The sequence below is a fragment of the Mustelus asterias genome, chromosome 18, assembly GCF_964213995.1.
Source record: "Mustelus asterias chromosome 18, sMusAst1.hap1.1, whole genome shotgun sequence".
NCBI classification, from domain to species: domain Eukaryota; kingdom Metazoa; phylum Chordata; class Chondrichthyes; order Carcharhiniformes; family Triakidae; genus Mustelus; species Mustelus asterias.
Window position 1 is genome coordinate 88696824 of NC_135818.1, and position 15634 is coordinate 88712457.

Sequence of the window (15634 nt, forward strand, 5' to 3'; positions counted from 1 at the left end):
CATTCCACACTCCCACCACTCTCTGCGTGAAGAAGCCCCCCCTAATATTCCCTTTAAACTTTTCTCCTTTCACCCTTAACCCATGCCCTCTCGTTTTTTTCTCCCCTAGCCTCAGTGGAAAAAGCCTGCTTGCATTCACTCTATCTATACCCATCAAAATCTTACACACCTCTATCAAATCTCCCCTCAATCTTCTACGCTCCAGGGAATAAAGTCCCAACCTATTCAATCTCTCTCTGTAACTCAGCTTCTCAAGTCCCGGCAACATCCTTGTGAACCTTCTCTGCACTCTTTCAACCTTATTTACATCCTTCCTGTAACTAGGTGACCAAAACTGTACACAATACTCCAAATTCGGCCTCACCAATGCCTTATATAACCTTACCATAACACTCCCTCAGTACTGACCCTCTGATAGTGCGGCACTCCCTCAGTACTGACCCTCTGACAGATGGGTTTTTATGACAATCGGCAATGGTTTCATGGCCATCAGTAGATTCTTAATTCCAGATTTTTATTGAATTCAAATTTCACCATTTGGATTCAAACGCAGGTCCCCAAACACAGGCAGCATGGTGGCACAGTGGTTGTTAGCACTGCTGCCTCATTCCCAGCTTGGGTTATTGTCTGTGCGGAGTTTGCACATTCTCCCCGTGTCTGCGTGGGTTCCCTCCTGTTTCCTCCGGGTGCTCCGGTTTCCTTCCACAGTCCGAAAGACGTGCTGGTTAGGTAGATTGGCTAAATTCTCCCTCAGTGTACCCGAACAGGTGCCAGAGTGTGACGACTCGGGGTTTTTCACAGTAACTTAATTGCAGTGTTAATGTAAGTCTACTTGTGACACTAATAAATAAACTTTAAACATTACCCTGGGTCTCAGGATTACTAGCCCAGTGAGAATACCACAGCCTCCCCAAATAATGAAAAGTTTTCAAAGGGAGTAAAGAGGAGAAACTCTATTTAATGGTAGAGAGTCAGGAACCAGGAGACACGGATTTAAGGTAATTGAACCAGAAATGCCGTGAGGAATTTTTAAAAATCCGGGGAGTTGCGATGATCTAGAAAGCATTGCCTGCCTGAGAGGACGATGGAAAAACAGATTCAGGAGGAAATTTAAAAAGAAAATTGGGTAAATACTCAAAGGGACTAAATAGCCCCAGGGCTACAGGAAATATCAGAGCAGAGTGGAATGAACCGCACAGCCTTGTCAAAGGGCTAGCACAGGTGCAACAGGCTGAATGGCCTCCAGTGCAATCTCAGGGTGATCCAAAGACATTTCCAGCCAATGAAGTACTTAAAAAACAGGTCACTGGTATGAAGTAAGAAGCACAGCAGCAAATTAGTGCACAGCAAGCTCCCACAGACAGAAATGAGATAAAGAGCAAATAATGTGCTTTTAATGGTGGAGGTTCAGGGACACCACCTGTGCTGTTAAGTGCAGCGCTCCCTCAGCACTGACCCTCTGACAGTGCGGCACTCCCTCAGCACTGACCCTCTGACAGTGCGGCACTCCCTCAGCACTGACCCTCTGACAGTGCGGCACTCCCTCAGTACTGACCCTCTGACAATGCGGCACTCCCTCAGTACTGACCCTCTGACAGTGCAGCGCTCCCTCAGTACTGACCCTCTGACAGGGCGGCACTCCCTCAGCACTGGCCCTCTGATAGTGCAGCGCTCCCTCAGTACTGACCCTCTGACAGTGCAGCACTCCCTCAGCACTGACCCTCTGACAGTGCAACGCTCCCTCAGCACTGACCCTCTGACAGTGCGACACTCCCTCAGTACTGACCCTCTGACAGTGCAGCGCTCCCTCAGCACTGACCCTCTGACAGTGCGACACTCCCTCAGCACTGACCCTCTGACAGTGCGGCACTCCTTCAGTACTGACCCTCTTACAGTGCGACACTCCCTCAGTACTGACCATCTGACAGTGCAGCGCTCCCTCAGCACTGACCCTCTGACAGTGCGACACTCCCTCAGTACTGACCCTCTGACAGTGCGGCACTCCCTCAGTACTGACCCTCTGACAGTGCGGCACTCCCTCAGTACTGACCCGCTGACAGTGCGGCACTCCCTCAGTACTGACCCTCTGACAGTGCAGCGCTCCCTCAGCACTGACCCTCTGACAGTGCGACACTCCCTCAGTACTGACCCTCTGACAGTGCGGCACTCCCTCAGTACTGACCCTCTGACAGTGCGGCACTCCCTCAGTACTGACCCGCTGACAGTGCGGCACTCCCTCAGTACTGACCCTCTGACAGTGCGGCACTCCCTCAGTACTGACCCTCTGACAGTGCAACAGTCCCTCAGTACTGACCCTCTGACAGTGCGACACTCCCTCAGTACTGACCCTCTCACAGTGCAGCACTCCCTCAGCACTGACCCTCTGACAGTGCGGCACTCCCTCAGTACTGACCCGCTGACAGTGCAGCACTCCGTCAGTACTGACCCTCTGACAGTGCAGCACTCCCTCAGTATTGACCCTCTGACAGTGCAACACTCCCTCAGTACTGACCCTCTGACAGTGCAGCACTCCCTCAGTACTGACCCTCTGACAGTGCCGCGCTCCCTCAGTACTGACCCTCTGACAGTGCAGCAGTCCCTCAGTACTGACCCTCTGACAGTGCAGCACTCCCTCAGTACTGACCCTCTGACAGTGCAACACTCCCTCAGTACTGACCCTCTGACAGTGCAGCACTCCCTCAGTACTGGCCCTCTGACAGTGCCGCGCTCCCTCTGTACTGACCCTCTGACAGTGCAGCACTCCCTCAGTACTGACCCTCTGATAGTGCAGCGCTCCCTCAGTACTGACCCTCTGACAGTGCAGCGCTCCCTCAGTACTGACCCTCTGACAGTGCGGCACTTCCTCAGTACTGACCCTCTGACAGTGCCGCACTCCCTCAGCACTGACCCTCTGACAGTGCCGCACTCACTCATTACTGACCCTCTGACAGTGCAACACGCCCTCAGTACTGACCCTCGGACAGTGCCGCACTCCCTCAGTACTGACCCTCTGACAGTGCAACACTCCCTCAGTACTGACCCTCTGACAGTGCGGCACTCCCTCAGTACTGACCCTCTGACAGTGCGGCACTCCCTCAGCACTGACCCTCTGACAGTGCAACACTCCTCAGTACTGACCCTCTGACAGTGCGGCACTCCCTCAGCACTGACCCTCTGACAGTGCAGCACTCCCTCAGTACTGACCCTCTGACAGTGCAACACTCCTCAGTACTGACCCTCTGACAGTGCGGCACTCCCTCAGTACTGATCCTCTGACAGATGGGTTTTTATGACAATCGGCAATGGTTTCATGGCCATCAGTAGATTCTTAATTCCAGATTTTTATTGAATTCAAATTTCACCATTTGGATTCAAACGCAGGTCCCCAAACACAGGCAGCATGGTGGCACAGTGGTTGTTAGCACTGCTGCCTCATTCCCAGCTTGGGTTATTGTCTGTGCGGAGTTTGCACATTCTCCCCGTGTCTGCGTGGGTTCCCTCCTGTTTCCTCCGGGTGCTCCGGTTTCCTTCCACAGTCCGAAAGACGTGCTGGTTAGGTAGATTGGCTAAATTCTCCCTCAGTGTACCCGAACAGGTGCCAGAGTGTGACGACTCGGGGTTTTTCACAGTAACTTAATTGCAGTGTTAATGTAAGTCTACTTGTGACACTAATAAATAAACTTTAAACATTACCCTGGGTCTCAGGATTACTAGCCCAGTGAGAATACCACTGCCTCCCCAAATAATGAAAAGTTTTCAAAGGGAGTAAAGAGGAGAAACTCTATTTAATGGTAGAGAGTCAGGAACCAGGAGACACGGGTTTAAGGTAATTGAACCAGAAATGCCGTGAGGAATTTTTAAAAATCCGGGGAGTTGCGATGATCTAGAAAGCATTGCCTGCCTGAGAGGACGATGGAAAAACAGATTCAGGAGGAAATTTAAAAAGAAAATTGGGTAAATACTCAAAGGGACTAAATAGCCCCAGGGCTACAGGAAATATCAGAGCAGAGTGGAATGAACCGCACAGCCTTGTCAAAGGGCTAGCACAGGTGCAACAGGCTGAATGGCCTCCAGTGCAATCTCAGGGTGATCCAAAGACATTTCCAGCCAATGAAGTACTTAAAAAACAGGTCACTGGTATGAAGTAAGAAGCACAGCAGCAAATTAGTGCACAGCAAGCTCCCACAGACAGAAATGAGATAAAGAGCAAATAATGTGCTTTTAATGGTGGAGGTTCAGGGACACCACCTGTGCTGTTAAGTGCAGCGCTCCCTCAGCACTGACCCTCTGACAGTGCGACACTCCCTCAGTACTGACCCTCTGACAGTGCGGCACTCCCTCAGTACTGACCCTCTGACAGTGCGGCACTCCCTCAGTACTGACCCTCTGACAGTGCGGCACTCCCTCAGTACTGACCCGCTGACAGTGCGGCACTCCCTCAGTACTGACCCTCTGACAGTGCGGCACTCCCTCAGTACTGACCCTCTGACAGTGCAACAGTCCCTCAGTACTGACCCTCTGACAGTGCGACACTCCCTCAGTACTGACCCTCTCACAGTGCAGCACTCCCTCAGCACTGACCCTCTGACAGTGCGGCACTCCCTCAGTACTGACCCGCTGACAGTGCAGCACTCCCTCAGTACTGACCCTCTGACAGTGCAACACTCCCTCAGTATTGACCCTCTGACAGTGCAACACTCCCTCAGTACTGACCCTCTGACAGTGCAACACTCCCTCAGTATTGACCCTCTGACAGTGCAACACTCCATCAGTACTGACCCTCTGACAGTGCAACACTCCCTCAGTACTGACCCTCTGACAGTGCAGCACTCCCTCAGTATTGACCCTCTGACAGTGCAACACTCCCTCAGTACTGACCCTCTGACAGTGCAGCACTCCCTCAGTACTGACCCTCTGACAGTGCCGCGCTCCCTCAGTACTGACCCTCTGACAGTGCAGCACTCCCTCAGTACTGACCCTCTGACAGTGCAGCACTCCCTCAGTACTGACCCTCTGACAGTGCAACACTCCCTCAGTACTGACCCTCTGACAGTGCAGCACTCCCTCAGTACTGACCCTCTGACAGTGCTGCGCTCCCTCAGTACTGACCCTCTGACAGTGCAGCACTCCCTCAGTACTGACCCTCTGACAGTGCAGCGCTCCCTCAGTACTGACCCTCTGACAGTGCAGTGCTCCCTCAGTACTGACCCTCTGACAGTGCGGCACTCCCTCAGTACTGACCCTCTGACAGTGCTGCACTCCCTCAGCACTGACCCTCTGACAGTGCCGCACTCACTCATTACTGACCCTCTGACAGTGCAACACTCCCTCAGTACTGACCCTCGGACAGTGCCGCACTCCCTCAGTACTGACCCTCTGACAGTGCAACACTCCCTCAGTACTGACCTTCTGACAGTGCGACACTCCCTCAGTACTGACCCTCTGACAGTGCAACACTCCCTCAGTACTGATCCTCTGACAGTGCGGCACTCCCTCAGTACTGACCCTCTGACAGTGCGACACTCCCTCAGTACTGACCCTCTGACAGTGCAACACTCCCTCAGTACTGACCCTCTGACAGTGCGGCACTCACTCAGTACTGACCCTCTGACAGTGCGACACTCCCTCAGTACTGATCCTCTGACAGTGCGGCACTCCCTCAGTACTGACCCTCTGACAGTGCGACACTCCCTCAGTACTGATCCTTTGACAGTGCGGCACTCCCTCAGTACTGACCCTCTGACAGTGCGGCACTCCCTCAGTACTGACCCTCTGACAGTGCGACACTCCCTCAGTACTGATCCTCTGACAGTGCGGCACTCCTTCAGCACTGACCCTCTGACAGTGCAGCACTCCCTCAGTACTGACCCTCTGACAGTGCAGCACTCCCACAGTACTGACCCTCTGACAGTGCGGCACTCCCTCAGTACTGACCCTCTGACAGTGCGGCACTCCCTCAGTAGTGACCCTCTGACAGTGCGGCACTCCCTCAGTACTGACCCTCTGACAGTGCGGCACTCCCTCAGCACTGACCCTCTGACAGTGCGGCACTCCCTCAGCACTGACCCTCTGACAGTGCGGCACTCCCTCAGTACTGACCCTCTGACAGTGCGGCACTCCCTCAGTACTGACCCTCTGACAGTGCGGCACTCCCTCAGCACTGACCCTTTGACAGTGCGGCACTCCCTCAGTACTGACCCTCTGACAGTGCGGCACTCCCTCAGTACTGACCCTCTGACAGTGCGGCACTCCCTCAGTACTGACCCTCTGACAGTGCAACAGTCCCTCAGTACTGACCCTCTGACAGTGCGACACTCCCTCAGTACTGACCCTCTCACAGTGCAGCACTCCCTCAGCACTGACCCTCTGACAGTGCGGCACTCCCTCAGTACTGACCCGCTGACAGTGCAGCACTCCGTCAGTACTGACCCTCTGACAGTGCAGCACTCCCTCAGTATTGACCCTCTGACAGTGCAACACTCCCTCAGTACTGACCCTCTGACAGTGCAGCACTCCCTCAGTACTGACCCTCTGACAGTGCGGCACTCCCTCAGTACTGACCCTCTGACAGTGCGGCACTCCCTCAGCACTGACCCTTTGACAGTGCGGCACTCCCTCAGTACTGACCCTCTGACAGTGCGGCACTCCCTCAGTACTGACCCTCTGACAGTGCGGCACTCCCTCAGTACTGACCCTCTGACAGTGCAACAGTCCCTCAGTACTGACCCTCTGACAGTGCGACACTCCCTCAGTACTGACCCTCTCACAGTGCAGCACTCCCTCAGCACTGACCCTCTGACAGTGCGGCACTCCCTCAGTACTGACCCGCTGACAGTGCAGCACTCCGTCAGTACTGACCCTCTGACAGTGCAGCACTCCCTCAGTATTGACCCTCTGACAGTGCAACACTCCCTCAGTACTGACCCTCTGACAGTGCAGCACTCCCTCAGTACTGACCCTCTGACAGTGCCGCGCTCCCTCAGTACTGACCCTCTGACAGTGCAGCAGTCCCTCAGTACTGACCCTCTGACAGTGCAGCACTCCCTCAGTACTGACCCTCTGACAGTGCAACACTCCCTCAGTACTGACCCTCTGACAGTGCAGCACTCCCTCAGTACTGGCCCTCTGACAGTGCCGCGCTCCCTCTGTACTGACCCTCTGACAGTGCAGCACTCCCTCAGTACTGACCCTCTGATAGTGCAGCGCTCCCTCAGTACTGACCCTCTGACAGTGCAGCGCTCCCTCAGTACTGACCCTCTGACAGTGCGGCACTTCCTCAGTACTGACCCTCTGACAGTGCCGCACTCCCTCAGCACTGACCCTCTGACAGTGCCGCACTCACTCATTACTGACCCTCTGACAGTGCAACACTCCCTCAGTACTGACCCTCGGACAGTGCCGCACTCCCTCAGTACTGACCCTCTGACAGTGCAACACTCCCTCAGTACTGACCCTCTGACAGTGCGGCACTCCCTCAGTACTGACCCTCTGACAGTGCGGCACTCCCTCAGCACTGACCCTCTGACAGTGCAACACTCCCTCAGTACTGACCCTCTGACAGTGCAACACTCCCTCAGTACTGACCCTCTGACAGTGCGGCACTCCCTCAGCACTGACCCTCTGACAGTGCAGCACTCCCTCAGTACTGACCCTCTGACAGTGCAACACTCCCTCAGTACTGACCCTCTGACAGTGCGGCACTCCCTCAGTACTGATCCTCTGACAGATGGGTTTTTATGACAATCGGCAATGGTTTCATGGCCATCAGTAGATTCTTAATTCCAGATTTTTATTGAATTCAAATTTCACCATTTGGATTCAAACGCAGGTCCCCAAACACAGGCAGCATGGTGGCACAGTGGTTGTTAGCACTGCTGCCTCATTCCCAGCTTGGGTTATTGTCTGTGCGGAGTTTGCACATTCTCCCCGTGTCTGCGTGGGTTCCCTCCTGTTTCCTCCGGGTGCTCCGGTTTCCTTCCACAGTCCGAAAGACGTGCTGGTTAGGTAGATTGGCTAAATTCTCCCTCAGTGTACCCGAACAGGTGCCAGAGTGTGACGACTCGGGGTTTTTCACAGTAACTTAATTGCAGTGTTAATGTAAGTCTACTTGTGACACTAATAAATAAACTTTAAACATTACCCTGGGTCTCAGGATTACTAGCCCAGTGAGAATACCACTGCCTCCCCAAATAATGAAAAGTTTTCAAAGGGAGTAAAGAGGAGAAACTCTATTTAATGGTAGAGAGTCAGGAACCAGGAGACACGGGTTTAAGGTAATTGAACCAGAAATGCCGTGAGGAATTTTTAAAAATCCGGGGAGTTGCGATGATCTAGAAAGCATTGCCTGCCTGAGAGGACGATGGAAAAACAGATTCAGGAGGAAATTTAAAAAGAAAATTGGGTAAATACTCAAAGGGACTAAATAGCCCCAGGGCTACAGGAAATATCAGAGCAGAGTGGAATGAACCGCACAGCCTTGTCAAAGGGCTAGCACAGGTGCAACAGGCTGAATGGCCTCCAGTGCAATCTCAGGGTGATCCAAAGACATTTCCAGCCAATGAAGTACTTAAAAAACAGGTCACTGGTATGAAGTAAGAAGCACAGCAGCAAATTAGTGCACAGCAAGCTCCCACAGACAGAAATGAGATAAAGAGCAAATAATGTGCTTTTAATGGTGGAGGTTCAGGGACACCACCTGTGCTGTTAAGTGCAGCGCTCCCTCAGCACTGACCCTCTGACAGTGCGACACTCCCTCAGTACTGACCCTCTGACAGTGCGGCACTCCCTCAGTACTGACCCTCTGACAGTGCGGCACTCCCTCAGTACTGACCCTCTGACAGTGCGGCACTCCCTCAGTACTGACCCGCTGACAGTGCGGCACTCCCTCAGTACTGACCCTCTGACAGTGCGGCACTCCCTCAGTACTGACCCTCTGACAGTGCAACAGTCCCTCAGTACTGACCCTCTGACAGTGCGACACTCCCTCAGTACTGACCCTCTCACAGTGCAGCACTCCCTCAGCACTGACCCTCTGACAGTGCGGCACTCCCTCAGTACTGACCCGCTGACAGTGCAGCACTCCCTCAGTACTGACCCTCTGACAGTGCAACACTCCCTCAGTATTGACCCTCTGACAGTGCAACACTCCCTCAGTACTGACCCTCTGACAGTGCAACACTCCCTCAGTATTGACCCTCTGACAGTGCAACACTCCATCAGTACTGACCCTCTGACAGTGCAACACTCCCTCAGTACTGACCCTCTGACAGTGCAGCACTCCCTCAGTATTGACCCTCTGACAGTGCAACACTCCCTCAGTACTGACCCTCTGACAGTGCAGCACTCCCTCAGTACTGACCCTCTGACAGTGCCGCGCTCCCTCAGTACTGACCCTCTGACAGTGCAGCACTCCCTCAGTACTGACCCTCTGACAGTGCAGCACTCCCTCAGTACTGACCCTCTGACAGTGCAACACTCCCTCAGTACTGACCCTCTGACAGTGCAGCACTCCCTCAGTACTGACCCTCTGACAGTGCTGCGCTCCCTCAGTACTGACCCTCTGACAGTGCAGCACTCCCTCAGTACTGACCCTCTGACAGTGCAGCGCTCCCTCAGTACTGACCCTCTGACAGTGCAGTGCTCCCTCAGTACTGACCCTCTGACAGTGCGGCACTCCCTCAGTACTGACCCTCTGACAGTGCTGCACTCCCTCAGCACTGACCCTCTGACAGTGCCGCACTCACTCATTACTGACCCTCTGACAGTGCAACACTCCCTCAGTACTGACCCTCGGACAGTGCCGCACTCCCTCAGTACTGACCCTCTGACAGTGCAACACTCCCTCAGTACTGACCTTCTGACAGTGCGACACTCCCTCAGTACTGACCCTCTGACAGTGCAACACTCCCTCAGTACTGATCCTCTGACAGTGCGGCACTCCCTCAGTACTGACCCTCTGACAGTGCGACACTCCCTCAGTACTGACCCTCTGACAGTGCAACACTCCCTCAGTACTGACCCTCTGACAGTGCGGCACTCACTCAGTACTGACCCTCTGACAGTGCGACACTCCCTCAGTACTGATCCTCTGACAGTGCGGCACTCCCTCAGTACTGACCCTCTGACAGTGCGACACTCCCTCAGTACTGATCCTTTGACAGTGCGGCACTCCCTCAGTACTGACCCTCTGACAGTGCGGCACTCCCTCAGTACTGACCCTCTGACAGTGCGACACTCCCTCAGTACTGATCCTCTGACAGTGCGGCACTCCTTCAGCACTGACCCTCTGACAGTGCAGCACTCCCTCAGTACTGACCCTCTGACAGTGCGGCACTCCCACAGTACTGACCCTCTGACAGTGCGGCACTCCCTCAGTACTGACCCTCTGACAGTGCGGCACTCCCTCAGTAGTGACCCTCTGACAGTGCGGCACTCCCTCAGTACTGACCCTCTGACAGTGCGGCACTCCCTCAGCACTGACCCTCTGACAGTGCGGCACTCCCTCAGCACTGACCCTCTGACAGTGCGGCACTCCCTCAGTACTGACCCTCTGACAGTGCGGCACTCCCTCAGTACTGACCCTCTGACAGTGCGGCACTCCCTCAGCACTGACCCTTTGACAGTGCGGCACTCCCTCAGTACTGACCCTCTGACAGTGCGGCACTCCCTCAGTACTGACCCTCTGACAGTGCGGCACTCCCTCAGTACTGACCCTCTGATAGTGCGGCACTCCCTCAGCACTGACCCTCTGACAGTGCGGCACTCCCTCAGCACTGACCCTCTGACAGTGCCGTATTCCCCCAGTGCTACACTCGGAACATCAGGAATGGAATTTGACTCTACCTTTATCTATCTCAGAGTGTTTGTACTGAGCCATGGCTGACACATGGAAGCTCTGCTGCTGTTACAAGGGGACTGTCACTGTGATTTATTGACTGTTTGCTGCTGATGAATTTATTAGGGTTTTACCCCAGGACAGATTGGCTGCAGGCGCTTGCTGCTACTCACCCTTGCACGCGCTCCTGCCCAGTCTCCAGGGGAACTCGTAGGTATTTGGCAGCAGAGTTTTTGCTCTGATCATCTTCCATCTGGACCAGCTGGGACTCTCTGCGTCTTTTCACCGCTGATTCCTCCTCCAGTGTTTCGTTCCGTCTCCGCCTTGAGTCTGTGTCCTCAGGGTGCTGCCTGTCACTATGCGGCTCCTGGCTTTGCTCAGGTTCCATACAAGGTGCCTGGAGATAGGCAAAGGAAGAGGGAAGCAGGAATGAGAACCCTTAAATACTACGAATATCAAGATCCACATCGCGATCCTCAAACCCTCACCCCCACCATGAACCTCACATCCCCACTCCCCCACCCTTAACTCCAAATCCCCATTCCCATCCTAATCCCCACTCCCACCCCTATCCTGAACATCATAACCCACTCCCACCATGAACCCCTGATTGCCGCCCACTTCCTGCCCAGGGTCACTGTGGCACTGCCAGTGCTTATGAGCAACATTCCATCTCCAGACAACAATATCCCAAATAAAACCTTCATTATCCCTGAGATGGAAGATGTAAAGTCACAGAAAAGGTTGCAGGTAATAAATCTCTAGGGAAAGATGGTCTTCTTCCTTGGAGTGCTGAGAGAGACGGGGAGTGGATTTGTGAAGCTGTAACAGTTTGAAGAAGTCAGTGTATACCTGGAGATGTGCCAGTACATTAGAAACAGAGTAAGTAATGTAGTAAGTAGAGTAAACATAGAAATCAGATTCAGAAAGGAGAATAGAACTGACACAGCAAACTACAGGCCCATTACCCTTCCCGGCAGTGTAAAATAAACAAATGGATTGATGAGCAGATTAAATATGAGGATTATATACACAACAGTAACCTGAGAAAGTAACCCTCAAGATCTAACTGAATGGCAGGAGGAGGCTATTCAAACCTTCAAGCCCATTCTGCCATTCAGTTAGATCCTGTGTGATCTGTGTCTCCCCTATAACTTTTAAGTATCATAAACCCCACATTAATTAGATCATCCCTTAATCTACACTCAAAGGAATACAATTTGTCCTCATAATGTAACTCTTATAGCCTTGGTGTCATGGTGATTCCAGCTCAGGTTTGATTCCATGGGCTCTCTCAGTATCAGCTGTTGGGAACGTTTGACTCAGCCAATCTCGTGTTCTCTACCAGGAAACCAGTTGCCAAAGGATAGAACTGGAGCCAATCATAACACACTGTTTGAAGTATTTATTCACAGTGATATACATTACAACCATGCACCTCCTAACCCCATTCCCAAAGTTTCAGACTGTGTCCAATACTAGGGGCACAAATAAATGTCCAGTTAATACAATTAATATTTTCAGGGAAAAGGCAAAATATGGGGGGTGAAAAAGAGATTTGCTTAAAAAGAGGAGATATTTTCAAAAACAAATTTGCTCCCCAAGATTGTATGTTCCTGGGCTTCTCAATTCAATATTAAACCATCAGGTCTCTGGGCACACTTCTAAACGCCATCTGACGAAGGAGCAACGCTCCGAAAGCTAATGGCATTTGCTACCAAATAAACCTGTTGGAGTTTAACCTGGTGTTGTTTAAACTCTTACCACTTTTAAAGAACATGAGTTCTCACCAGTATCCTGACCAATATTTCTCTCCCACTCAGCATCACTAAACAACTGCTCTTTTATTTATAACATTGTTCCCTACATTCCAGGGACTGTTTCAGAAGGACTTCAACGGCTGTTATAGACTGACAGAAATGAAATCTTTCTTTCTGACTCTATGATTCTCTGATCTTGAAGTATCTCTCGAACTGTGACAGTGTTTGGGAAAGGAGGAGGTGCTCTCTAAGTGCAAGCCTGATTCTATTAAAATAGTGTGTATACAATGGAATAACCAATTACCTGTGGATCATGATGGAATTGGGGATTTTGTTCTTGGCCAGGCCTCGAGCCAGAAGCTTCCATTGGCTCAAGCTTGGTCCACAACTGATCTGGAGCCCCGCTCAGCTCCTCGCCCCTGGCGCTCAGTTGTTTGTGGGTGTGCTTTATCTGATCCATCTTCTTCCTCACCGTTGATTCCACCACCTTTTTGAGAAAAGATTATCAAAGGCGAAAGGTTCAGTAATTTTCTCCCACTCAGACCGGTCAGATTGTATCTTGGCATTCACACCACAGAGTGGCACCAAGGGACCCTGGTGATGCAGCCTCATCACACCCTGGGATATGGAGCAGAAAGGAGATCACCCTGAGCCCTGAAATCACCACGTGTACAAGAGCATCAGGTTTCAACACTGGTCCCAACTTTCTGTCGGAGATACAGAGGCCCCAGTGTCCTGGCTCCTACCAAAGCAATATAGCCACACACGTCAGATGGCCAATTATTCTTATAGGCTCTCAGGCTGTGGTTGGGGTTAGCGAGTGTTTTGTTGCCATGGGAAGGGGGTAGTGGGACCCCTTGAACTTCCAACAAACATAATTTTGGCCACTTCGGAGAGCATTAAGGGTCAGGGACGTAATGTGGGACTGGAGTCACCTCTAGGTCAGGCTGGATAAAAACAGCAAGTTTCTCCCTTAAAAGGCATCGCTCTTGGGATCTGGGATTCTCTACCTAAAAATGGTGGTGGAAACCAATTCAATAAAAATAATAAGATAATTGTTATCCGGCATGCTCGGGGAGTGAGTGATGCTGGCAAACGGCGAGTTGCAATACTACGGACAGAAGAAATAGTGCGGTATATCTTTGTTCTGGAACAATGACCAAAGTTGACCCAATATTTTATTAATTTCAATATAAAACCATAGATCAACACCTGTAGATTTACAATCTATAGTTATTATTGTTCTTTTTTTTTTAAATGCATGATTTTTTTTTTTTAAATTGTCAGAGATTGGGGTTACTAGAGAATTCCACTTGATAGAGTGTCAGATAACACAAAGCTTATGGTCATTTTAAAAGGTAGTCATGATGTGGAGATGCCGGCGTTAGACAGGTAAACACAATAAGAGTTTTAACAACACCAGGTTAAAGTCCAATAGGTTTATTTGGTAGCAAATGTCATTAGCTTTCGGAGTGCTGCTCCTTCGTCAGATGGAGTGGATATCTGCCCTCAAACAGGGCACAGAGACACAAAATCAAGTTACAGAATACTGATTAGAATGCGAATCTCAGCAGCCAACCAGGTCTTAAAGATACAGACAATGTGGGTGGAGGGAGCATTAAGCACAGGTTAAAGAGATGTGTATTGTCTCCAGACAGGACAGCCAGTGAGAAGTCCAGGAGGCAAGTTGTGGGGGTTACTGATAGTGTGACATAAATCCAAGATCCCCGTTTAGGCCGTCCTCATGTGTGCGGAACCTGGCTATCAGTTTCTGCTCAGCGACTCTGTGCTGTTGTGTGTCATGAAGGCCGCCTTGGAGAACGCTTGCCCGAAGATCAGAGGCTGAATGCCCGTGACTGCTGAAGTGCTCCCCCACAGGAAGAGAACAGTCTTGCCTGGTGATTGTCGAGCGGTGTTCATTCATCTGTTGTCGTAGCGTCTGCATGGTCTCCCCAATGTACCATGCCTCGGGACATCCTTTCCTGCAGCGTATCAGGTAGACAACGTTGGCTGAGTTGCAAGAGTAGGTACCATGTCGGTACCTACTCTTGCAACTCGGCCAACGTTGTCTACCTGATACGCTGCAGGAAAGGATGTCCCGAGGCATGGTACATTGGGGAAACCATGCAGACGCTACGACAACGGATGAATGAACACCGCTCGACAATCACCAGGCAAGACTGTTCTCTTCCTGTGGGGGAGCACTTCAGCGGTCACGGGCATTCAGCCTCTGATCTTCGGGTAAGCGTTCTCCAAGGCGGCCTTCACGACACACGATAGCGCAGAGTTGCTGAGCAGAAACTGATAGCCAAGTTCCGCACACATGAGGACGGCCTAAACTGGGATGTTGGGTTTATGTCACACTATCTGTAACCCCCACAGCTTGCCTCCTGGACTTGCAGAATCTCACTGGCTGTCCTGTCTGGAGACAGTACACATCTCTTTAACCTGTGCTTAATGCTCCCTCCACTCACATTGTCTGTATCTTTAAGATCTGGTTGGCTGTCGAGATTCGCATTCTAATCAGTATTCTGTAACTTGATTTTGTGTCTCTGTGCCCTGTTTGAGAGCAGATATCCACTCCATCTGACGAAGGAGCAGCGCTCCAAAAGTTAATGGCATTTGCTACCACATAAACCTGTTGGACTTTAGCCTGGTGTTGTTAAAACTCTTACCATTTTAAAAGGTTCAGGTTCCTGAGAATGAGGAATTTACAGGATTATAGAGAAAAAGTGGGGATTGTGGGACTAAGTATAGCTGCTCTTTCAAAAACCCATCACAAGTAGGAGGGCTGAATGGCCATTTTCTGTGCTGGAAGTTTCTATTATTCTAACCTGCTGGTTTTTGACAACAGTTTAATCGCTTCCAGTTCACTTTTACTGATTCCAGATTTTAAAAGAACTGAATTCAAACTTTCACATTGGGATTTGAACTCAGAATGTGTTGCATTATGAGTCCTGGTCTCTGGATTACTGGTTCACTGACTACCCCACTATCAAATTTTACAAGTACAACTTTCATAACTTGCCACTTGAACTCA

At 51.5% G+C, this 15634-nt stretch overlaps 1 protein-coding gene across 6 annotated transcripts in view; it reads right to left on the bottom strand.

Annotated features, from left to right (window-relative positions):
• Nucleotides 1-15634, bottom strand: part of LOC144507345 (nesprin-2-like) — a 316785-nt gene that overhangs the window by 190970 nt on the left and 110181 nt on the right. For all 6 annotated transcript variants that reach the window (XM_078234517.1, XM_078234521.1, XM_078234520.1 and 3 more), the window contains exons 23-24: nt 12899-13081; nt 11008-11231 (exon numbers count right to left, since the gene is read on the bottom strand). In XM_078234517.1, the coding sequence (XP_078090643.1) occupies nt 11008-11231; nt 12899-13081 (407 nt within the window). The remainder of the gene's footprint in view (nt 1-11007; nt 11232-12898; nt 13082-15634) is intronic.